Source organism: Dipodomys ordii, unplaced genomic scaffold (genome assembly GCF_000151885.1).
Source record: "Dipodomys ordii isolate 6190 unplaced genomic scaffold, Dord_2.0 Scaffold206, whole genome shotgun sequence".
In the NCBI taxonomy this organism is placed as follows: Eukaryota; Metazoa; Chordata; class Mammalia; order Rodentia; family Heteromyidae; genus Dipodomys; species Dipodomys ordii.
In genome coordinates, this window is record NW_012267422.1 from 113,976 (window position 1) to 138,225 (window position 24,250).

At 42.1% G+C, this 24,250-nt stretch overlaps 2 protein-coding genes across 2 annotated transcripts; both read right to left on the reverse strand.

The window, feature by feature from the left end:
- Positions 1–670: 670 nt before the first annotated feature.
- On the reverse strand, positions 671–6,023 carry LOC105999997 (butyrophilin subfamily 1 member A1-like). Its single transcript, XM_013035182.1, has 7 exons — positions 5,945–6,023; positions 5,232–5,698; positions 3,954–4,002; positions 2,462–2,605; positions 1,874–1,894; positions 1,756–1,782; positions 671–1,344 (listed from the first exon to the last, which is right to left on the reverse strand). Exons 1-7 carry the CDS (start codon positions 6,021–6,023, stop codon positions 671–673), a joined length of 1,461 nt encoding a protein of 486 aa, XP_012890636.1.
- Positions 6,024–12,205: 6,182 nt separating this feature from the next.
- LOC105999992 (butyrophilin subfamily 2 member A2-like) lies at positions 12,206–23,284 on the reverse strand. Its single transcript, XM_013035173.1, has 7 exons — positions 22,559–23,284; positions 21,408–21,755; positions 17,179–17,460; positions 15,229–15,459; positions 14,562–14,582; positions 14,441–14,467; positions 12,206–13,052 (listed from the first exon to the last, which is right to left on the reverse strand). The coding sequence occupies exons 1-7, from the start codon at positions 22,638–22,640 to the stop codon at positions 12,430–12,432; spliced, it is 1,614 nt and encodes a 537-aa protein (XP_012890627.1). The 5' UTR covers positions 22,641–23,284; the 3' UTR covers positions 12,206–12,429.
- Positions 23,285–24,250: the final 966 nt, after the last annotated feature.

Genomic DNA, 24,250 nt, shown 5'->3' on the forward strand with positions numbered 1-24,250 from the left:
TTAAAAATTCTTTCCTCTTTCCCTTTCTGACTAGTCCTCCAGCCCTGCTCACTGTGTTCTTCTCTCTTCCCTATTCCCCACAGCTCAGTTCCAGATGTAGAAAAAAATCGATCATATAGGATGTGGCTTAGAAAATGTGATATATATATATATGTGTGTGTGTGTGTGTGTGTGTGTGTTTGTGTGTGTGTGTGTATACACATACATACATACTAGACAATTTCTAGAAACAGAACAGTGTACCTCGTTTTCCTTCATCATACTGTCCTTAAAGGGATTTTTAAACTAAGCTCTTCCTTTTCTAGTACTTTTTGGGTTTTCTGCTTGCTTAAAAACCTCTTCCTCTTCATACCTCTATTCCAGACACAGAGAACTTTCTGCCTCAACCCCATCTCAACCCATTTCTGAGCTATTTGCCCAAATCCTTCTCTGTGGGTTCTGGCCTTAAGGAATCAGAAAGAAGTCTTTTAGGTATCACCTCCCCTCCCTTCCCCACCCCCCTAATTATTGGTACAGAAACAGATTAGCAGTAGCAACACACCTTTCTTAAAATGAAGTAATCAAAACCCAACAGGAAGAAACAGGGACTATGTGAAACTGTCAGCTGACACCTTGGGGTGATGGAGGAGAGGAATTAGAGCAAAAGAAAACAGTTGAGCAGGGATTTTTCTTAAGGTAGCCCTTGGTTGGATTGGGAAGGGATTAGTTTAGAATGGAGAGTGTCAGTATCTCCAGAGGCAGAATCCTCCCCCACAGGGGACAAAGGGATATCCTTAGAAAGGTCCTGGCTATTAGCAACGACTATAACCCCCTCAGGCCTATTAGCAACTGGACAGATGGTCAAGGGCTTTTCACCACAGGACCATAGGCAAAAGAATGGCCGGAGGGGGCCAGAGAAAGAAGTACTGGGAAAAGTATAGATTTGAGATCCATCAGTCATGTTATAGAAAGAGATGTCTCCTGATTCATAGTCCAGGAAAATTCCAACACGGCGCGGCGATCCTGCTAATGGGAGAGGGGTACGCAGTGCTGTAAGGGCCCAGTATCTATTTCCATACAATTCCACAGCCCAGAACCCATTTTCAGGAGTCATGGGATCAGATCCTTTCTTTATCACATTCTCTCTACACACACCGATTGCCCAATCGGTCCTGTCTCCCACCTCCACCTCCCAGTAATGACTTCCTGAAGTGAAAGTCTCACGGCCTAACACACAGGGCCAGGAGTCAAATCTCTCTGGTTTGTCAGGCAGTTTCTGGCGTGAATCTTCCAGTCGAACAGATTTTGAGTCTTCATACAGAAAGAGATGAGGATGGGCTGTGTCTGGATCTAGAGTCACATCAACTGGAAATGAGAAAGAGAGAGAGAGAGAGAGAGAGAGAGAGAGAATATATGAGCACCAGTAAATATTGAGGGATCTACTAGATTTTTCTCCAAACAAATGGAAGTGTAGGTGTCAGGGGAGAGCTGCCTTCCTGGCTTAAATTTCCATATTCCACCTAGGCTCCAAACTCATTAGCAGTAATATAGGGGTTGAACATTACTAATGGGATGTTAACAGAAGGGACTTGTCTCCTACCCATCCTCCAAAGGTCTTCTGGGAGCTTCAAGCAAAATGTTAACATATTTGTTATCACCTTGTCCCCTTCTTATCCAAGTGACTACAATGCTTTATTCTCATGTCCATGCTTCATGGGACTTTGAATTATTGGGAGACAGGGCCTCCAAGGCCTTGAGAAGTTCAGAGCCACTAACCTGCATGCAATGTAGCCTTTTTCCATTCTGCAATGAAAGACAGAGATTGTCAGTGACGAGTTATAAAATATGAGAGAGAAAACTCTGTGAGTGAAATAATAACAAAGACAGAACTTACTGAGTTCTTCTAGTAGTTTCTCTGGAAAACAAACAATATTACTTTAGTGACTTTTTACAATAAACACAAATGGTAAAGGAAACACATAAAAGAGGAACTGTTGATTCATGACTACCTGATTGTTGAAACATTACCAATAAATAAGGAATAGTATTTAGTCTTGTTTTTTTTTTTTCCAAGAAATACTCAGGGAAGTTCCTTCTGACTTGGTATTAGCTCTTTAATAGTAAATCATTACTGGGAAACTAAGAGAGTCAAAGTAGTGAGTAAATATCAATTAGAACTGGCTTTCAGAGTTGGAAGCATGGCTTAGTTGATTTAGACTGGTAGCAAAGGAGAGAAAGTGTCAGGTACCAAGTTTGAGTCCTGGCTTAGGCCAAAAGAAAAAAAAAAAGAACCAGTTTTGACCCTGATTACACCCTAGATCTCTCTTCATTAAGCATCTGCCAATTCAGAAGACATAATTCCATTTGCAGAATTCTAGAATCAAATATCTTCCAGTTAAAAGTCATCTTAAAGACCATGAATCCAAATGTCTTCTGAAGCACTCCTGACAAGTAACTAGTCCCTGTGGATTTCATGACTTACCTGTAGAACTGAATTTACTCGTCCTCTCTCTTTCCTTGTACAATCTCCAAATAAAAAATATGGAGCCAATGGTGAGAAGTCCTAAGACAATTAGCACAACAGCCACCGACACTATCCAGGGAGTCAGTCTTGGGAAGAAGGGAGCTGAAACAAAATCCCAAAGAACACTGGTTGGGAAACTCTAAATACAGCTTTTTTCCTAATGCTAAAAACAGATGGAAGAGATGACGGTGACCACTTCCAACCCAACCATGGCAAAATCATGCCTATAATACCACTGTAAGATTTTCAGAAAAAATGGCCTTGGGAAATGCATAGAAGACAAAGAGAGGCATGAAGAGTGATTTGTGGTAGAACGTGTAGAATAAAGGATATCATGAACTGAAACATGTTATAGAAATTCCTGTTTTCCTCAGGGTGAGATTTTATTTTTACTCTTTTAATTTTTTAAAATGAGTTATTCAAAGGAGTTACCATTCAACATGTCAGTTTATCACCACTTTCATCATTCTCCCTTTCCCTTCAAACCTAACTTCTCCCCTCAATTTCCCCAGTTTTTTTAGGATATGTATTTCCCCCTTCCTTCCTCCCTTCATTTGTAAGAGGGTAGCCCCTCCCCCTAACCTCCTCCCACAACATTTCAAGCACCAGCTTCCTGGTACTGATTTTGTTGGTCTGTGAGTTGGTGTTTCTAAGGAGCTACATTTGAATTCCCTGCATAAATCATACTATGGTTAATATATTTGTGTACATTTGCATACGATTCTTTATCGGTGTGTCTGTACATTTATAAATTAGATCTACTTTCTGCATAGGAGAGAAAAACATGCATCCTTTGTCTCTCTGGGCTGACTTAATGTTTTTCAGGTCTTTCTAAACAATTTCTTCTTAACTAGCAATGCAGAATGGGAGCCGAGAGGATACAGGAGATTAATAATGAAGAGGAAATATCACATGTGTGTGTAACAGAATAAGAAGCATTGACCAAAAATAAAGAAAAGTTTCTGCATATACCAGAGGTAATTCCTAGGGAATAAGAGAGGATTTCTTTCCCTGGACTCTGGAAATCTATACTGAGACCTAGCATGGAATGAAAAGGGGATGAGCAGGTAAATAGAAATAGGTGGAAATAGTAAAACAAGAAAAATTTATCTCTAGAGATCTGTCTTGTTGTCTCAGACACCTTTGAAATTTCTATATGTGTTCAGAATCCTTATTCTTCTTCAAGTCAGTGAACAAGCTCTTAGGTAGAAAGAGTAGACAACCCGGCTATGAGATCACACCTGAGTAAATGCCCCAGATCATATGTGGCCCTGAAACAAGAATCCAACATTGGTTGCACTGACCTGGTATGGAAATTCTTGCTTCCTTCTCCTGGCCAAGAAGGAGATTCTGGATAGAGCAGGACACATTTTCTATGGAGTTACTTCCAATGATCACTGAAGCTACCACAGTGAATAGGCCTTCTTCATCAGGATTCTTGGACACTGACCTGGATGATAAAGTCTCTCCTGTGGGAGTTCTCCACTGCACCTGGGGTTCTGGATACCACCCCACCGAGGTGCACTCTAGCTGCACTTGTCCACTGTCTTGAACTTCCATACTGATATGAGGATCAGAGCCTAGAGCTATAAAGAGAGGAGCTAGACTTAATCTTTCAGTGAATGAACTTTTAGGAGCCTCATAATCATACTTAGAAGAAAAAGAGAGCAAGAGACAAAAATTAAAAAAGGAATGGGAATAGGAAGGATTCCTTTCAATATTTTATTATGCAAGGAAAAGAATTTTATATACATTATTATAGATATATGAATTATTGTAATTTAACCTTTAAAATGAGAGGGGGTGGCAGAAGTCAGATGGGCAGACACTGGGCAAAAACAGCAAGACCAGTTGCTTTGAGGTGTGTCAATGGTCCATCCTGGGAACGTCAGAGATGAGCAAAAGCTCTGTGGTAGAAAGTATTATGAGATGGCTTTGAGGGGGAGAACTAGAATTGAGCTATTTAAGAGTATTCTTCAGGAGAAAGTTATTTTCTCTTAGATCATAACTGAGAATTAAATATTTTGTGTGTGCCAGTACTGAGACTTGAATTTGAGCTATGGGTGCTTAACTTCTTCTCTCAAGGCTGTTCTAACACCTGAGCCACAACTCCACTTGTGGGTTTTTACTGGCTAATTGGAGACAAGAATTTCACAGATTTTCATGCTTAAGCTGGCTTTGAACCTCAATTTGCAGATCTCAGCCTCCTGAGTAGCTAGGATTAGAGGCATGAGCCACCAAAGCCCAGCCTGTTACTTTAAATTTCACAGTGGAAAACATGGCTCAGGAGATTTATTTGATGTTCATCACTAGTCAATGAGAATATCAGACTGCAATGCAATGTACACTTTCATCCAGAATGACAACCATTTTCCTTGTGATTGCACCCAGAGTTTTCTTTGGAAGAAGGAAAAAAAATCAAAGCAAAAAAAAAAAAAGGCGTTTCCTGGATAGACCAGGAACATTAGCAAAGAGCTATGCTCTATGTGACCTTAGGCATTCAGTCCTTAGAGTCATATCCACAAATAGCCTCAAGTATGTGAGATTCTCACCACGACTTTTCAAGATGGTGAAAAATAGACATGGCTTACCTAATTCTGGGAATTGCTCAATTATGATATAATCGTATAAAAATAAGGGGAAAGGGCAGGAGATAATTGAAATAAAGCTCTATGAAAAAGATATTTCACTTTGTGGGAACTCTTTCCCAGTTATCTCAACTGCAGACCTGCCAACCCTCTGCAAAAGATTCGGAGATGAATCTGGTGGTTTCCATAGTAAGAGACCCATAGGAAGATAAATTCAGCATGGTAGTCAGGGAATGTGAGAATTCTTCAGTGCACTCACCAGCCACTTTCAGATGCACAATAGCCTCTTCATAGCTTTCATTCTCCCTGAAAAAGCATCGGTACTCCCCATCATCTGAGGCCCTGACACCATGTATCCTCACAGCAGCATGTCCAGTGGTGATGTTGTCCTTCACCAGGGTCACCCTCCCTTGGTACTCAGGCATCTGCTCCCTGACCTGCTCCTGCTGGTTTTGGTACAGAAACACTGCCGGTGACAACGTTTGTCTAAACCATCGTAGCTCCATGTGCTCTGCACTCATGTTTGGGGAGAGATGACAAGGCAGCTGGGTGTCTGTACCCACCACAGCAAGGATGGGTTCCTGGGGTCCAATCACATCAAAGTAAGCTGCCAAAACAAGCAGAGTCAGACCAGATGAGGGGATGGGAATTGAGGACCCGTTGAGACTAGGCCCCTATTAAGAGGTAGCATTCCTTGCACTATTTTTTCCTGTGGTAGTTTGAGGAAGTCCACCTAGACCCTACTGGAGGTCTCTACAGACCAGTTTAATGTATTGGGATATTTCTGAGACAGAGACAAAGACAGAGAGAGAGACAGAGGGACAGAGAGACAAAGAAAGCGGGGGAGACCTACCTGAATCCAGCTTGGGCAGCTGCAGGAGCATGAAGATGAGCAGATACCTGGAGAGGCAGGAATTTGGAGAAACAGCCATGTCTCACCTTTCTGGGGCAGGAGGACACGGATGTTGGTCTGCTAGGAGCTTCAGCCTAGATGAACAGACAGGAAGTAAAGGTGGATTCTGCAGACCCAGTGTCCTGCATATTCAGCAACAGTTCTTGCTCACCAGGGGGGCTCTGGTCATTTGTATCTGAAGACCCTCTGTGCCTCCTCACCAGCGGTTTCCTATCCATGCTATCAACTATCAGGGCTCAGTTGTTCATCTTCCTGTACGATCAAGCATATACAAAACAGCAAATAGGGCCCTGTTGTACTAAAATAGACATCGTCTATTTTAGGAGTTGTACCAATGGCATTAATGAGTTGCATGAAAATGAACAAATCTTGGAATCACAGCATTAAAGATTTTTAAAAGGGCTTGTTCATAATAGAACAATTCTTTATTTGTTTTTAGAAAAGATATTAAAAGCCAGGAGCGGGTGTCTCTTGCCTGTAATCCTAGTTATTCAGGAGGCTGAGATCTGAGGATCATGGTTTGAAGTCAGTCCAGGGAAGAAAGTCTGTGAGACTCTTATCTCCAACTGAACACCAGAAAACTGGAAGTGGAGCTATGGCTCAAAGTAGGCAAATGCTAGCTTTGAGCAGAAAAGCTCAGGGACAGTGTCCATAGTTCAAGATCCCACCCTTCCTAAAAACCTACACACCCGTACCCCCCTAAAAAAAAGTGGTAATAAAGAAAAATCCATGAAGGTTGAAATGGAGGCAAATGAAATTAGATAAAAAAAGAGAAAATGAAGGGAGGAGATGGAACAAGAGGAACTGTGGATTGTGAAGAATAGAAGGCCCAGTACTAGTGAAAAGTTGGAAAGAGGTAACTATACCTTCCTGCTGTTCACTTGCAGGGGGACTAAGTAGTAGCATCTGATGACCCCGATGATCTGAGAGGAGAAGGCACAAGGAGTCACTGCCACCAAGTGAAAAAGTTGGTTCTGATCCCAGGGGCAAAAATTAAAGGCCAGCAGAAGGAGGAAGGAGGAAGTGCTCTCTGGAAAGCCTGCCTTAGGTGGCCTGGTATATTTACTTTGGGGGCAAAAGTTTCCCACAGAGATAGAGAACTATGAATTTGTAGTCTTCTGCTCAGACATCAGGATATACATCAATGAGCTCAACTAAATGAAAAGAATGGAGAAAAAAGAAAGATGGTCTCTGTCTTCCTTTTACTACTGCCCATCTTGCTAACTGCTGGTGTGCCTTCTAATTACTTGGGGAAGGAGAAATGAATCAGCTAAACTTGTGGTCAACTTTCAATAGATTTTATTTCCCAAGGAAAAGTGGGAAACAATTATCACCATATCTATTTTTATCCTCATCATGAAAATGCTGTATTTTTTTTCATTCTTATGTATCTTGAAACCTTAATTCCTTTGTAGGCAGAAACTCAGAATTCTGGAGAAATGAAGATCCAGTGGTTCATATACAATAGTGTGTGTGTGTGTGTGTGTGGTGTGTGTGTGTGTGTGTGGTGTGTGTGTGTGTGTGTGCATTCTGGAGTAACAGAAGGCTCACAAAAGATTGTTTTTGGAGTCTGCAAGGCAGACTCAGATTTTCGAAGCCCTTTTATGAGTTTCTTTGGGAAATCAGCAAAATCAAATTATCATTTAATTCAAATAATGTGGGAAGCAGTTACCATTGAATGTATGCTGGGAATGTGTATATAAAACATAGTGAGGGGGCTAGGAAGGTGGCTCAGTGGTAGAGCTGGATTTGATTCCTCAGCACCACATAAGCAAAATGAAAAAAAACCGGAAGTAGTGTTATGGCTCAAGTAATAGAGCTCTAGCCTTGAGCTGAAGAGTTGAGGGACAGTGCCCAGGCCCAGAGTTCAGGCCCCAAGACCAGACCCCTCCCCCCCCAAAAAATAGAGTAAGGGCTGGGAAGGTGGCTCAGTGGTAGAGTATTTGCCTTGCATGCCTGAGGCCCTGGGTTCGATTCCTCAGCACCACATAAGCAAAAACAAAAAAGCCAGAAGTGGCACTGTGGCTCAAGTGGTAGAGCGTTAGCCTTGAATTGAAGAGCTGAGGGACAGCACCCAGGCCCAGAGTTCAGGCCCTAAGACTGGACCCAAAAAAAATAAAAAATAAAAATAAAACATAGAGTGAAACAACTGTTTCTTTCTGTGAAAATTGATTACTGAAAAAAAAATCAATAAGTCATGAACTTTTTGTTTCAGGTTTTTTTTGGTTGTTGTTCTGAGCATTGAACAGGAAGTTCCTTTTGGCTTTAGATGTTGAGATTTTCCTGTACTGGGAAACTGAAAGTCTGGGGCCAAGTTTAAGTGAATACTGGAAGGCTGGGAGTCAAGTCTGACTACCTATGGTCAAACTGTCAGCCAAGCTCACCAGCTATCCAACCGTGTGAATTTACTGGTACTTTTTACAGCATGGATGTCTACAATATAAAGCAATTACACATTCTAAGGAGAATTCAAAGGTGAGCACGTATCAGAAAGAAAATATTAGAGATTCTCATTGAGGCTCCATAATTACTTGTTATAGGAGTTAGGCTTATATTAGAAGAGTTGGGGAAAGTTCCATTAAAAAAAAAAAGAGCTTGTTTCTGAATGTTGGGAAGTGGAGGATAAGTCTATGATTGGGCATTCTACTAGTGTTTGGAAGTGGGAAGAACAAAGTGAACTAAAGTTATAACTGGCAAAGAAGCAGCAATCACATTGGTTAGCTGGGAGGAAGAGATGGTCGTTTGGTTTTGTAGTGTTGTTGTCTGTGATGTTACATGGTTATGGAATGGTAGTGTTTTACGTATTCCAATCACAATGTCAGAATAACCTTGCTTTTTAATAGGTGCATAAAAGTGTTTAAATAGGAAACACATAACTTAGCTGTGAGTGCTTGGCCAGCCTCCAGACCACCTGGCCTACTTTTGTTTTTTTCAGTCAGAGCCTATAATACCTTTCAGATCTATAGGTAGTTGATGGTGACTTTTTGTTGTTTCTTTGTTGTTTTGCTTTGTCTTGTTTTGAGACAGGGTTTCATAGCTCAGACTGGCCTGGAACTCACGATGTAGTCCAGGCTAGGGTCAAACTTACAGTCCCACTGCTTATTTTCCTAGTGATGAGATTAAGCATGTACTACCATGCCTGACTTCACCATACTTCTTCATAGGTGGAATATATGCACTACCTTTTGCCTTGAGGTTTGGCCAGTGGCATGTGAGTAGAAATAGCAGTACCAGTTCTAATTCAAAGGCCTTATGAGAGTCACTTTTCCTATACTTTTCCTCTGCCATCACTGGGATAAGATAGGGGATGCTATATCCACAGAGCAGGGGCACCACAGTTGATTCTGAAACTTGGAAAAACATTCTGATCTTAATTTAGATTAGCTAACTGTAGTTACCTTGCAGAAATGTAAGCTGTATGCATGCTTCCTTTTTTGTTTTTAAAGCTACTAAGCTTAAAAATAGCAACAATAGTTAATTAATATGGATAAATAGAAATTTGAAAAACTTTTTCTATTTTATCCAAAAATCCTCAGAGAGAAAAGATAATTAGCTTGTCTAGTCTTTAGTTTTATAGAACTTAATAGGAGTTAAACATCTGTCTCACAGAGCTGTTATGAGAACTCTGTAAGGCTAAAGAGAAACATTTTAAACTTTTTTTGAAATTAAGTTTTATTTATTTATTAATTTTAAAGTCACAAACACCTTTTAATCTTCACAATGATAGTTATCATTATCTTAATGGTGGCTCATGCCTGTAATCCTAGCTGCTCTGGAGGCTGATTTCTTAGGATCAAGGTTCAGGCAGAACCTCAATGAGACTCTTATCTCCAATTAATCACCAGAAAACTAGAAGTGGTGGTGTAGTTCAAGTGGTAGAATGCTCCCATTGAGCTGAAGAGCTCAGGGAAGTGCCCAAGCCCAGTCCTATTACTGACAAAAAAAAGTAAATAAATCATTAAAAATTATATAAATATACGTATGGCAATAGACTAAGTATGTACTGTTAAAATTTTATCTTCAATATGAAAGCTTTTAGAGGTGGGGCCTTTGGGAGGGATTAGATCATAGAGGGTGAATACACAGTAAATGAAATGTGCTTTTATAAGAGAGATCTTAGAGAAACTCTTTTTCCCTTCTGTGAGGACACAGCCAAAACTATGAGCCAGAAAGTAGGTCCTCTCTAGGCATTGAATTTGCTTGTACCCTGACTTGGGCTTTCCAACTTAAAGAACACTAAGAAATTTCTCTTGTTTGTAAGCCATCCAGCCTATGGTATATTGCTATAGCAGCTTGAATGATCTGACTCTGGCATATCAATATAAACAATTCTGACCTCTTGTCTTTACAAATCAATATGTTCCTGGTTTGCTCCAGAGTGTATCCATGTATAACTATCTAATAGCAATTTTGACTTATAATGTTTTCAGTCTCTCTTTAGAATTGGACTACTGAATTATCTAAAATCAAAAATATTGTCTCAAGTTCTCAAAATATGAATTGAGGATTCCTGCAGGGGAGAGTGTCTCTGATATAGTTTCAAGGAATTTGTAAATTTAATATGCTTTCATTACAATAATATTATCATTGCCTTTACTCTCATTCTTTCACTAGTACACATTATATACTTTTGTAGATCCTATAAATTCTTTTGTTTTTGTTTCTCTTATATGTTCTTTTATCCCAACAGCTTAAATGCAAAGAAAGATTTGAGAAACTAGCCATGTTATTAAACCAGGTATTAGATTTTCAAAAACAGATAATCCCACACTACTCAATAAAATGTATTTTGCTTTTGATACAATATTTTATAAGACCTGCTACTTATATTAAACTATAGCTGGTTTATTATTATTTTCTTTATTTTTATTTTTGTCAGTCGTGGTGCTTGAACTCTGTGCCTGGGCGCTGTCCCTCAGCTCTTCAGCTCAAGGCTAGTGCCCTACCACTTGAGCCACAGCATCACTTCTGGCCTTTTCTGTTTATGTGGTGCTGAGGAATCAAACCCAGGGCCTCATGCATGAGAGGCAGGCACTCTACCACTGAGCCATCTTCCCAGCCCATTATTATTATTTTATTATTTGTCGGTTGTGGGGCCTGAACTAGGCCTGGCCTGGGCATTGTCTCTGAGCAATTCAGCTCAAGGCTAGCACTCTACCACTTCAGCCACAGCACCAATTCTGGTTTTTTGTTTTTTGCTTATGTGGTGCTGAGGAATCAAACCCAGGGCCTCATGAATACAAGGCAAGCACTCTACCACTGAGCTACCTTCCCAGTCCCTGGTTTATTATTTTAATAGAAATAAATCTATTTTAAAAGTTTTTCAGTTTCAATCTCAAATAACATGAATAACAGATATTAACTCAAACAAACACCTTATGGATCGATTAATCATTTTTAAGTATCCAAAGGCATCCTGAGACCAAGAAGCTTGAAACTTCTACTGTCTCCCCTGACCCTCAGCCCTGTGATAAACTTGGCATAATACTCACCTGCTCACCAGTCTTTAAATACCAAGCTTTTCTCAATGACTGAGTGCTGACTCGTTGTTTATTGCATTGATGCCTGTGACAGGCCAAATCCAGATGCATCATTGTTTATTCTTTTACATCTTAGGCCTAGGCCTGAATATGTGTGGTCTAAAAAATCTTTATGGTGTGGCCTGGAAATTGGGGGGGGGTGTTAAATGGAAATGGGCCATCAGCTCCTGTGACTCCTTAGTAGTCACAATGGGACTTAACTACAGTCCTTGGTTTTCTTCCCAGCTTTCTAGTCCACTTCTACTTCTGACCTCTATTGTTCTCCCTTCCTCGTGATTCCCTCCTTCATCTTACATCCTGTGGCATCTGATTATCCTCATCCCAAGTTCTCAAAGTCTGGAGTCTTGGCTTCAATCTTGCTCAAGGTTGCTTTATGCTGAAACAACAGATTTTCTGGCCTTCGCCCTCTTGCACTGTTCTTTGTTTTTTTTGTTGTTGTTTTTTTTTGGGGTCCGATTGTGGGGCCTGAACTCTGGGCCTGGGCGCTGTCCCTCAGCTCTTCAGCTCAAGGCTAGCGCTCTACCACTTGAGCCACAGCGCCACTTCCGGCTTTTTTCTTTATGTGGTGCTGAGGAATCGAACCCAGGGCCTTGAGCATGCAAGGCAAGCGCTCTACCACTGAGCCACCTTCTCAGCGCCTCCCCCCCCCCCCCCCCTTGCACTGTTCTTGCCTGAGAGAGATGGAATAGTAGTTGTTTCCTAAGATTGGCCCCTGCTCCACAGTTACAAATAAATCAATGACTAAAGCCACAGCCTAGTGAGGGTGTGAATTGCTGGAGCCTGAAGTGAGTATGAAGGAAGCAGTACGTGTTCTGTGATCACAGGGAAGAAGGGCCCGTTTTCCACCAGGGCTCTGTGTAGTGGTAGCTGAGGGCCGTGGCATCCCTACATGAGTCTGAGACCAAGAAATTGGTTCTGTGGGTGATGGTGGGTCCCTGCTCTGTGTAAAATGAGCCCCCCTTCAGGCACTGTGACCCCCTGAGCCCCTCTGAACGCTGGGCAGATGAAGAGTGGACTGTCATCAGAACCCAGTCTAAAAAAGGGTCTCAGAGGACCAGAAAAGTTTGAACGGGGACATGTGTAGATGTGTGACCTGTCCCGCATGTTGTAGAAGGAAACATCTCCAGCTTCATAGTCCAGGAAGATGGCGACACGGCGGAGGCGCTCTTTCAGAGGAAGAATCTTCTCAGGGGAGGACAGAGCCCGGTACTGGTTCCCAAACATCTCCAGGGTCCAAAAGCCATTCTGAGGAAGCAGCAAGGCTTCTCCTTTCCTCTCCACACTGTCTCTACAAACTCCAACAGCCCACACCATTACATTTTCAACCTCCACCTCCCAGTAATGTCTCCCGGATGAGAAGATCTCCTGGCCCAAGACACAAGGCCGACAATCAAACCTCTCTGGGTTATCAGGCACGCTCTGCCGAGAAAGACCCCGTCTCACGCTTCTCCAGTCCTCTGACAGAAAGAGCTCAGGATGAGCAGTATCTGGATCCAGAACCACATCAGCTGAGGAAGAAGTCTTCAGGTTAGTTGCTGAGGTCTCAAGATCCCTGAAGACTGTATAAGCTTTTATCCCTGGAAAGGTCCAGAGAGCGGATGGGGGATTCTCTTATGTATTAGCTTTTTCTATGAAGACTACTCAACCTAGGCAGCTTCTAGGCTGGGAAACACTATGGTTGATATTCTGTCAGTGACAAGCACATTGCCTTCAGTAGAGAAGCACTGGAGCTCTAAGAAACCCAGAAACTGTAGCAAATGTATCATAATTAAAATTCCTACTTTCAGCATTGTCAGTTCCACCCCTTGTCTATTAATGATCTTTGGAACTCTCTTTAGTCAGAAACCATGCGACTTACTTAAACCATCAAAAAGATGTTCTGTCCCACTCTCCCCAATCTTAAATCATGATTTACTAACCAGCCAATAGGACTTTTCAGAAAACACAAACTCTTCCACATTCACATCTCCTCTTCCTCTCAAAAGTTATACACAGAGGGCTGGGAAGGTGGCTCAGTGGTTAAAGCGCTTGCCTTGCATGCCTGAGGCCCTGGGTTCAATTCCTCAGCACCACATAAGCAAAAACAAAAAAGCTGGAAATGGCGCTGTGGCTCAAGCGCTAGAGCGCTAGCCTTCAGAGGGACAGTGCCCAGGCCCAGAGTTCAGGCCCCATGACTGGGCCCCCCCCAAAAAAAAAAGTTATACACAGAATATCAGTGTGCTTGTGAGAGCAGGAGGGCATTTCTGGACACATAATGGTGTACTCTTCAACTTTCTTGCTTTTTCTATTGCATTTTTTCCACTTGGGCATTTGACTGTGCAATGTAACCATCTCCTACATTATAAATTAGCTAAGATGGAATGCTCTTCTTCCCAACCAATCAAAGATTCAAGAGCATCAACTTCTTTAAAAGTTACTCTTGAGGCAGTCTTTTCTGGTAAGTATGGATCATTCTAAAGAAAGGATTGTGGAATGTGAAACATAGGACTGATGAAAATATATGGAAAATTCCCTGAGAGAAAAACTGGGGTCCATAGGCTGGGAAGGTGGCTCAGTGGTAGAGGGCTTGTCCCTCATGCATGAGGACCTTGGTTCGATTCCTCAGCACCATATAAGCAGAAAATGCCAGAAGTGGTTCTGTGGCCTAACTGGTAGAGCGCTAACCTTGAGCTGAAGAGTTGAGGGACAGCACCCAGGCCGAGTTCAGGCCCCATGACCGACCAAAAACAAAACAAGCTGGGGTCCAATTTTGGTGGACCATTGCTGACAAGCCACCTGCAGCTTCTTGCTTCCTCATTGCAGCCAGCTTGGCCCCTTGTTCATGTCTTCTGAAGAGTCCTTTTGGCTGGTTAGAGAGGGAAGCACAAGACCCCAAGGGAACAGCAGAGGCACTCACCAGCAATTAAGAGAGTTCTTCTCCATCCTGCAAGTGACAGAGAGGTGAATGTCAGGAGATAATGGCTAGCCAAGCAGAACACAAATAGTACAAATAGTAATTCAGGAAAGGCTAAACTTACGCAGTTCCTCTTGAAGTTGTTCTGAGAAAAGAAACAAAAATAAAATAATGGGTCTGTGTTCAATGATGTAGATGCAGAATTGTTCTTATTTAAATGATACCACTCCCACCCCAACCCCACTCCCCGCTACCCCCTAGCACACCTGGAAACTGTCAGAAACCAGAAATGATATGTAATCAAGACCCTGGATAGTATCAATACTTTTTTTTTCCTATCCTGAGGCTTAAACTCAGGGCCTGGGTTCTGTTCCTGAGCCTCTGGGCTCAAGGCTAGAAATGAACCATAGCACTTGAATCATAGCACCACTTCTGGCTTTTTCTGAGTAGTTTATTGGAGATAAGAGTCTCATGGACTTTCCTGCCTGGGCTGGCTTTGAACACAATCCTCACATGGCAGCCTCCTGTAGGATTACAGGTGTGAGCCACCAGAGCCTGGCAGTATCAATAATTTTGCAGGCTTACTTTTGTTGAAAATTTTAATATTGTTGAAGCTGGGTAAATAAATATAACATTTGCAAGTCAGAAGAAAGCATGATCATAGGGATACGGATGTGTGAGGTTTGAGAGTTTCAAGCTTCTGTTGCTGCCTTTCTTCCCTATTCTTCAACCTTCTATCTAGCAGAACAGTATCCTTTCTATGACAATAAACTGTCTTTCCACCTTTTTACTTTTTATTTGATTCTTTCTCTTCTTACACACACCCTTACCCAGTTCCTTATGTGCAATTTCTTTTTCTTCATGTTCAAACTCCTTTTCTGCTGACAGACTTTCCTTTCTGCTATGTAGTTTCTTGATGAAACAGATGCTTCCAGATATTAGGAGGATCAGAACAGGCAAGATGACAGTCAGGACCACCATCCAGGAAGATAGGCTGGGCATGAAGGATTCTGAAAGTGGAGCTGGAAAGTACCATTTAGTGGGACACAGGACACCAGGGGCAAGGATGAGCTTCAGGAGTACATCTAAAGAGCTCCCGCAGGTGTCTTTTCTCTAGTAGGAGAAAGATGGCGGCTCTGTGCTGGCAGACCCCATAACAAGTATCAAGGCTAGAGTTCAAGAGACAGAAAAGCAGAATACCTGAGATTACCATGGAAAGAATTCCATTGAATAAAGCTAACCAGCTATGTTTAATTACCACAGCCACCACCCTGGATATAAGCCACTCATCTCTGCCTAGAATGTTTCATTCCCTTCATCTTTAGCCTACCCTTCCTTTGTGCAGTCTGTTCTGCCCTTGTCGTGTCAGTTGATTCTCAATAGAGGAGCCTGAGATCATGTTCATTCTTTGCTAAACACCCCCCCCAATGTTTTCCTAACTTATCAGACTAAATGCCAAAGTCTGTGGCCTATACTGCTGTATATATGTGGTCTCTGTGAATTCATCTCCTCCCATTGCTTGTATTCACTCAGCTCCAGACACATAGCTGGGTTGAAACTCCTAGGCACACTCATACCTTAGTCCTTGGCATATATTTTTCCTATTACCTATGGTGCTTAAATCTTTAAATATCTGTTTGGCTCATTCTCTTATTTGTTTAGTTCCCTTATTTCTCTTTACAGACCTTTCTGACCATCATGGGGCTTGAAGTCTGGGGGACCTGGGCACTGTCCCTCAGCTCTTCAGCTCAAGGCTAATGTTCTACCACTTGAAGCACAGCACCACTTCCACTTTTCTGGTGGTTTATTGGAGATAGGAGTCTCATGGACTTTCCTGCCCAGGCTGGCTTTGAACCACCATCCTCAGATCTCAGCCTCATAGGCATGACCAGTGCCCAGCCATCCTGTTAATAATGTAAACATTCTACATTCCTGTTACTTCCTGGATCCTCCTTGTTTAATTTTTCCCACAGTGTTCATAACAATCTTATAGAACATTCAGTTTATTTGGCCACTTGTTTTCAATCATCATTGAATTTATTGCTCTCTAAGAATGTAAACTCCATGAGATCATGCATCTTCATGTGTTATGTTCAGTGATTTAACCTTGGATTCTAGACTAGTGTCTTTAACATGGAAGATATTTTTGAGTATTTGTTGAATGAATCTATGGAAGACAGAGAATTTCCCTAGAGGTATCCCTTGGGAAATCCCCTGGTCCTGAAAGGAGATCTTCAACAGGAGAGTTCCACAGGGTCATTTTTCCATACCTCTGTCCATGGTTTATAATTGTTTTGGGGGGGTTTCTTTTGCAGGGGTAGTTTTTCTTTCTTATAAGAAATATCTTGCTATGTATCCTAGTCTGTTCTGGAGCTTGTTATGTGGCACAGGCTGCCCTCAAATCTATAATCCTTCTGCCTTCACTTCCCAAGTGTTAGAAATATAGGCATATACCATCATACCTGGCATATGGTTGCTCTTAATGTTTAAACTTTGCTGCAGCACTGGATGGGAAAAACAGACATACCCTAATTGAAGAAGCTTCTACATATGTATTTTGAGATGACTTGATTTCTTCTTGTGCCAAAGAAAAGGCCTCAGCCTAGCTTTAGCTTTCTGTTCTTCAGGGTTTAGCTTCCACTAACACTCTTCTCTCACTCAGGTCCTATTCACTACTACTTCAATGTGTCTGCTGAGAACCCTACCTTCAAATGTGAGTCTTCACAGGGCAGAAAACTGACCTGGAATGAAAATCACACTTCTCATCTCCTGTCCAAGCCGAGTGTTGTTGATGGAGCATGTCATATTCCTCAAAGAACAGTCTCTGATGATCACAGTCATGGTGACCATGAAGAGACCATCACTGTCAGCAGCATAAGACTCCTCCAAGGAAGGTATGACCTCGTCATATGGGTCTCTCCATACCGCATGGGGTTCTGGGTACCACCCTCCAGATGTGCACTCCAGCAGGATGCCTCCATCTTCATGGCCATTCATTTCAATGAGAGGCTTAGAGCCCATGCCTACAAGGGAGAGGGGGGCTCAGTTAAAAATGCAGTGGTTGAGCTGATGATATAGCTCAGTGTACATGCTCAGTGCCATGCCTGGTATGTACAAAGCCCTGGATTCAATCCCCAAAACTACAAAATAGGCAGTGCTGTTTTAGTCATTATGTCTTAGAGGATCAGCTCTTTATAGTAGAAGCCAAGGCAAAAGGTATAGTGCAATTGAGCACTGGGATACTGAATATGCAAATTCTGTGCATTGCTGTAGTATGCCATCTGTGAAAAAAGGAAGACAAAAAGGGATAGAGGGAGGAAGAAACAGGAAAAGAGAAAAAAGAAGAAAGAAGGAAGCTTGATGTTGGAGAAGACCAATATATCAAATAAAATGAGAACTCTGAGAGCACAGGATTACATCATAATCTTTTCCTTGTACTCCACATTCAGGCACCATCACAGCATTGTGGTTCTGTGATATCTGCTGTAAATGCTAGTTGATTTATTCTTCCAGAGAGTTTAATTTTTCACTCCAATCTAAAACAGATAGGCGGGGCTGGGAAGGTGGCTCAGTGGTAGAGCACTTGCCTTGCATGCATGAGGTACTGGGTTTGATTCCTCAGCACCACATAAGCAAAAAGAAAAAAGCTGGAAGTGGTGCTGTGGCTCAAGTGGTAGAGCGCTAGCCTTGAGCTGAAGAGCTGAGGGACAGCACCCAGGCCCAGAGTTCAGGCCCCACAACCAGAACCCCCCCCAAAAAGAAAAATAAATAAAAATAAAACAGGCTTAGGGATTCATTTTCTGTTCCTTGTAAGGAACCTTAGCCTCTTGAAATTCTAGAATAATATAACAAGGATGGAAACTTGCCAGGCTTCCATAATCTTAATATCTCAAGATACTGTCTTCTCTTCTAGCTCAGGACTTCACACCACAGTTTCTTTCTTACTGGCCAAGTAAAGAAAAGCTCCCAGCTGGGAGCTGGTGTCTCACACCTGTAATCCTAGCTACTCAGGAGGCTGAGATATGGGGATTGCAGTTCAAAGTCACCCCAGGCAGGAAAGACTGTGAGACTCTCCAATAAACCACTCAGAAAACAGGAAGTGGTACTGTGGCTCAAGTGCTAAAGTGCTAGCCTTGAGCTGGAGAGCACAAGGACAGCACCCAGGCCCTGAGTTCAAGCTCCATGACCGACAAAACAAACAAACAAACAAAAGAAAAGCTCCCAGTTATCTACTAACTATAGAAGCTGATATTTTTAGGAGAGTGAATAAAGAGATCCTGTAAAGCTGGCCTTTGTCCCAATTCAGAGATGTTTACCTCTGAGAAGCTCAACTAATTAGGTAGTTTTGTATAAGCCTCCCCTGTTAGGAAGATCTGAATGCATTATAGCTACAATAACAATATCAGTCCCTAGCATATGTCATCAGAAGACCATCCTAAAAAAAATACTGTGGATCTAAACTCTTCCTCATCATATTATATGTTTAAAAGAGTCTTCAATTAAGGCTTCCTGACTGGATGTGAGGACACTGCAGACACGTTCCTGGGAGATTTCTGTCCCTTTGGCCATATGCCCAATGATCATACAATTTTTTTTAATTCATAAAATCGCAACAATATCACCTTGAGTCAACCTCAAACCCATAGAACTCAACTCATTCCTCCTTCCTTTCAACTGCCTGCTCATATCCAAATGGACAGTGGCAAATTATATTGGGAATTGGTAATTCTTTGTATCTTGGTAGAATGTATTATAAAACATTTGTTCCCGGTTTCTCTGCACCCATAACAGTGATAAATAGGTAGTTGGCTTAGAAGACAGGGCAGATTGTGAGAAAAAAATGGTATGGTTCTAAGAAGCAAAACATTAATGTTCCTCTTACCTAATAGCCAAACCTGTGCTGTGCAATAAAAGAAGATATGGTCTGAATGCTGAAAAATGTGCTATTAGGAAGGCATGAGAGGCAAAATACTTACACAAAGGAGGGGCTATGGAATCAGGAAAATTCAGATTTAAATCTTTGCTCTACTTGCTAATGTGGATTATCCATGTTGATATATTTCCTCATCTAAAATTGTTGGGAGAAGTTATTTGGACAGGGATTGCCCAATAAATGGTAGCTATTATAATAAGAATATGATTTTTATCACTTTCATCACTACCATATATCTTTTTTTTTTCTTTGGTCCGGTTGTGGGGCCTGAACTCTGGGCCTGGGCACTGTCCCTCAGCTCTTCAGCTCAAGGCTAGCGCTCTACCACTTCCAGGTTTTTTCTTTTTGCTTACGTGGTGCTGAGGAATCGAACCCAGGGTCTCTGGCATGCAAAGCAAGTGCTCTACCACTGAGCCACCTTCCCAGCCCCACTACCTTTAGCACCTCACACTCCATAACATTTTAGTCTACGCACCAGTGAAGTGTCCTGCTTGCCCCACGGTCCACACTTCTCTACCCTAAACCTTAAACCTTACCTGATTTTGACTCAATCCCTTTGGGTGACATTTTCTATTACATGGCAAATGACTCTACTACTTATCAATGAAGTAACTTCTATGAACCTTATAGCTTCAACTGTAAAAGTAAAATGAAATTGCTTTCTTTATGTGGTTGTTAACATGATCAACTAAAATAATCTGTGTGAAGGGATTAGTACAGGGCCTGATCTGTCTGATCATACAAATTTTTATTATACAGTAGTTCCTCTATTAAGCCTACTCAATAAATTCTACTAAAGACAAGAAATTAAAGCACTTACTTCAATGGACTCCAATACCAAAATGCCACCATCAATTCTTCTATGTCTTAAAGGGTCTTCCAGTGTCCAAAGTTTCTTTTAAACTAGATTATACTAGCTTTGGGGAATAAGGTTCCTCAAATTCATTATTAATACACTCTTAGAAATCTTGGCTTTGGGGCTGGGAATGTGGCTTAGTGGTAGAATGCTTGCCTAGCATGCATGAAACCCTGAGTTCAATTCCTAAGTACCAAATAAATAGAAAAAGCCAGAAGTGGCACTGTGGCTCAAGTGGTAGAGTACTAGCCTTGAGCAAAAGAAGCTTAGGGACAGTGCCCAGGCCCTGAGTTCAAGGCCCAGGACTGGCAAAAAAAAGAAAAAGAAAAAAGAAAAGAAATTCTGGCTTTATTGTCATTTCTATTCTGAAGCCCATCAAATTTCTCCTGGAGCCTGGTGCTGGGCTGGTGGCTCATGTCTATAATCCTAGCTACTTAGGAGGCTGAGATTTGAGGATTGTGGTTCAAAGCTAGCCTGGGCAGAAAAGGCTGTGAGACTTTTACTTTTATCTCCAATAAACCACTCAAAAAACCAGAAGTGGTGCTGTAGTTCAAGTGGTAGAACACTAGTCTTGAGCTGAAGAGCTGAAGGACAGCACCCAGGCCCAGATTTCAAACCCCATGACTGACCAAAAAAAAAAAAATTTCTCCTGGCAGAATCTCAGTCGGTGTCTCTGTGGATCTACCAAACTGAGTACATAATTTTGCCTCTTAATCACGCTTTATTAAATTATCTATGTACATGTTCATCATTCTACAATCTGTATTTGGGGAAAAGGGGGAAAAAGGCAAGATTAATATTGCTCAATAAATTATATGTATTATGTTGTAGTTCATTAGACAGACCTGTTATCAGTTGTCCCAGTGTAATTAATGACAATGCTGTCTGCACTTTCAAAAGTAACCAGTTTCAATGATAAAGCAAAAGTAAGCATTATCTTCAGGGATTAACTATACTCCTTTGCTCAAGGTCACAACTAAGTTTTGTGTATGCTTCTCAAGAACCAATGTCTACAGCTTAACAGAACAAACCCACTTAAAGGTTACCCTCTCTATGTAAAGGATTGTAGAAATAAACAAACAAGTAAATCTGCTGCTATACAATAGGCCTGCAGTTAGGAGAAACACTTTCCCCAAAAGTCATGCTGGAGAAAAGCAATAGAGCAATTTGAAGTGACTTACTGGTCACCACAAGGAGTATGACGGCCTCATCATAGGACCAGCCTTCTTGGAAGTAACAGTGATAGATGCCATTGTCATGGGCTGTGACATTGTGAACAATCAACGCCACACTTCCCTTGTTGATGTCTTTGCTTACAAAGGTGGTTCTTCCTTGATATTCCTCCATCTGTTCCTCTGTTCTCTCTTGCCTGCCCTTATACACCAGCACGGCAGAGGAGAACTGAGACCGAAACCACCGTACCTCCATGTCCTCAGCATTTTTCTCAGGTGACAGGTGGCAGTGTAATGTGGTGTTTTCTCCCACCATAGTCTGGATGGGATCAGTTGGCCCCACAACAGAAAACTGGCCTGTCCAACAAAGACAGAAAATTAGCACCAATTCTGGTTTTCTGGTGGTAGTTAATTAGAGATAAGAGTTTTACAGACCTGAATTTGAATTGTGATCCTCAGATCTCGGCCTGCTGAGTAACTAGGATTACAGGCATGAGCCACTAGAACCCAGCAATCCCTTAACTTTTTTGCTCAAGGATGGTGCTCTATAGCTCTACTTAACTGACAGCTCTACTTCTGCCTTTTTGGTGGTTAATTGGATATAAGAGTCTTATGAACTTTCTTGCCTGTACTGGCTTCAAACCTCAATCCTCAGATCTCAGCCTCCTGAGTAGCAAAGATTACAGTCATGAGCCAGCACCTGGAACTTCTAACATTTATAAGGAACTTATTTTTAATTAAAGACTTGATGTAGCCTTTATCACTGCAAACTGGAATTTTATTACTGGCATGAGCCACTTGGGCCAGGTGTAAAAAGTTAGAATTTAAAATATTAAATATTTTCTTAGTAATATTTTGCATTAAGTAGTACTTCAATAATAATATTTAGCTATTGGCAAGTAAACAAACTATTAAACATTGTTTCATCTGTTTCTTATTTTCTGAAACGTTGCTGCTTTAAAATTTACAGCTCTGTGTGCAGCTCTCTTTCATGGGTCTCGATGCTTTTCTGCTGAACAACACTAGTCTAAATCCAGAATTCAGAATTCAAGGATGAGTCTACACAGTTTGCAGTCCTCCCTTCGGCTCTTGTTCACAGACTTAAGTTTTGAGGCTGCTTTTTGAAAAGTTGATTAGGAGCAAGTGGTATACAAACCTACCTGAGACCAATGCACACAGGCTGAGGAAGAGGGAGAGAAGAGAGGCCTCCAGGCTGAGGTGCAGTGAAGCAACTGACTCCATACGTCTCCAGGATGGGATTCATCTAGGCCAGGCAGGGACCCAACGCCTAGGGTTACATAGGAGGAGAAATCGGCCAAGTCGTTTTCATCTAGGGCAGACTTTCATCCTAACTCCTGTCTTGGGCAGATCCCTTCATCTTGTGGTTCCCGTATACCCTGATAGATAGGTTCATCAAACATTCCATGAAACAAAAGAACAAAAACATCAGGCAGACAGTTTTCTCCCCTGTTCGGCTCGTTTTTCTTTCCAGAGTCCGGTTTCTTCGGTTGTCACTTGATATTCTTCCACGCCTTCCTTCCTTTTTCCCCGTGAGCCTGGCCGATCGACCCCTGGTAAAGCAGGGGCGGCTGTGCCTCCCCACCGTGGACTTCGCCTGGCCAGGGACCCGGCCCTTCCTCCAGAGAAGATTCCGTTCTACGGCTCACCACCCCGGATCCACCGGGCGCTCCCCTTCCCTTCCTTCCCTTCCGGAATTAACCTCTGTGCTTTCGTTTCTTCTCTCTCCCACAAAGGACAATTTTACCATCATTGCTCTTTTCTCCAACAGGTTCATGGTCACAATTTCCACCTGAGAACCAGCCGCTCGAAAAGAACTTTTCTTCGCCTTGCATTATTTACAGGATACGGGGATACCGGACGCCAGTCCTCGGATCCAGTCCATTCGCATTCCTAACCTCAAATTTCCAATGAGTGCTCTAGAGCTCACGATTGGGCCGCTGTGGCTCAGTAGCCAATGGCATTCCTCAGCTTTTCTGTCATCAGTTACTAGGTAGAATACCTAGAAAAACTGAAAGGGGGGAGGGGCGGGCGGGAATACCAAACCGCGAATAGCCTTTTGAGAGCATCTTTTATTTCCTTTTTGCTTGTTCAGAACAAGGTAGTACTTTTCTTTGTTGTTGTTAAGGCTGAGATTTCAAGCTAATTGTGGCTGCTGACCATGATATGTGGGTTCTGTGTGGAAGTGTCTCATGGTTAGGACTGGAAGGGCAAGGATATTATGTGAACAAGACTCACCCTCTTTCCATAGTAAGAAGAATCTTATTCAAGTTATTAGCCTTTGAGATGGTGCAGTGAAAGAGATTTCAGAAACAAGAAATAGGGAGGAGGCTGCTGTATCTGTTAGGATGGCCTTGTCTTTCATGTAAAAACTATTGGGGCCTGTCATCAGTGATCCACACCTGTAAGCCTCTCAGGAGGCTGAGATCTGGGGATTAGAGTTCAGAGTTGCTATCATGTGGTATATGATGTAAAATTAAGTCCCAGAATAGCGGGATGCCCTGGAAAGTAACTTCTCTAAGAGCTTGTACCTTGCAAGGTTTTCTATGACTCGAAAAGAAGTTTTCATGTGGAACTGAAATGTTTTGACTTTGGTCCTATTTACATCCTATTTCCTCCTGTTCCAGGTATTAAAGATGACCACTGCTAGCTGGGAGCCAGAAGTTCATGCCTGTAATCCTAGCTACTCAGGAGGCTGAGATCTGAGTGAGGATTGTGGTTGGAAGTGAGCAGGGAGAAGAAAGTCCATGAGACTCTTATCTCCAGTAAACTACTCAGAAAAGCCAGAGGTAGCACTGTGACTCAAGCAGTAGAACACTATCCTTGAGCAAAAG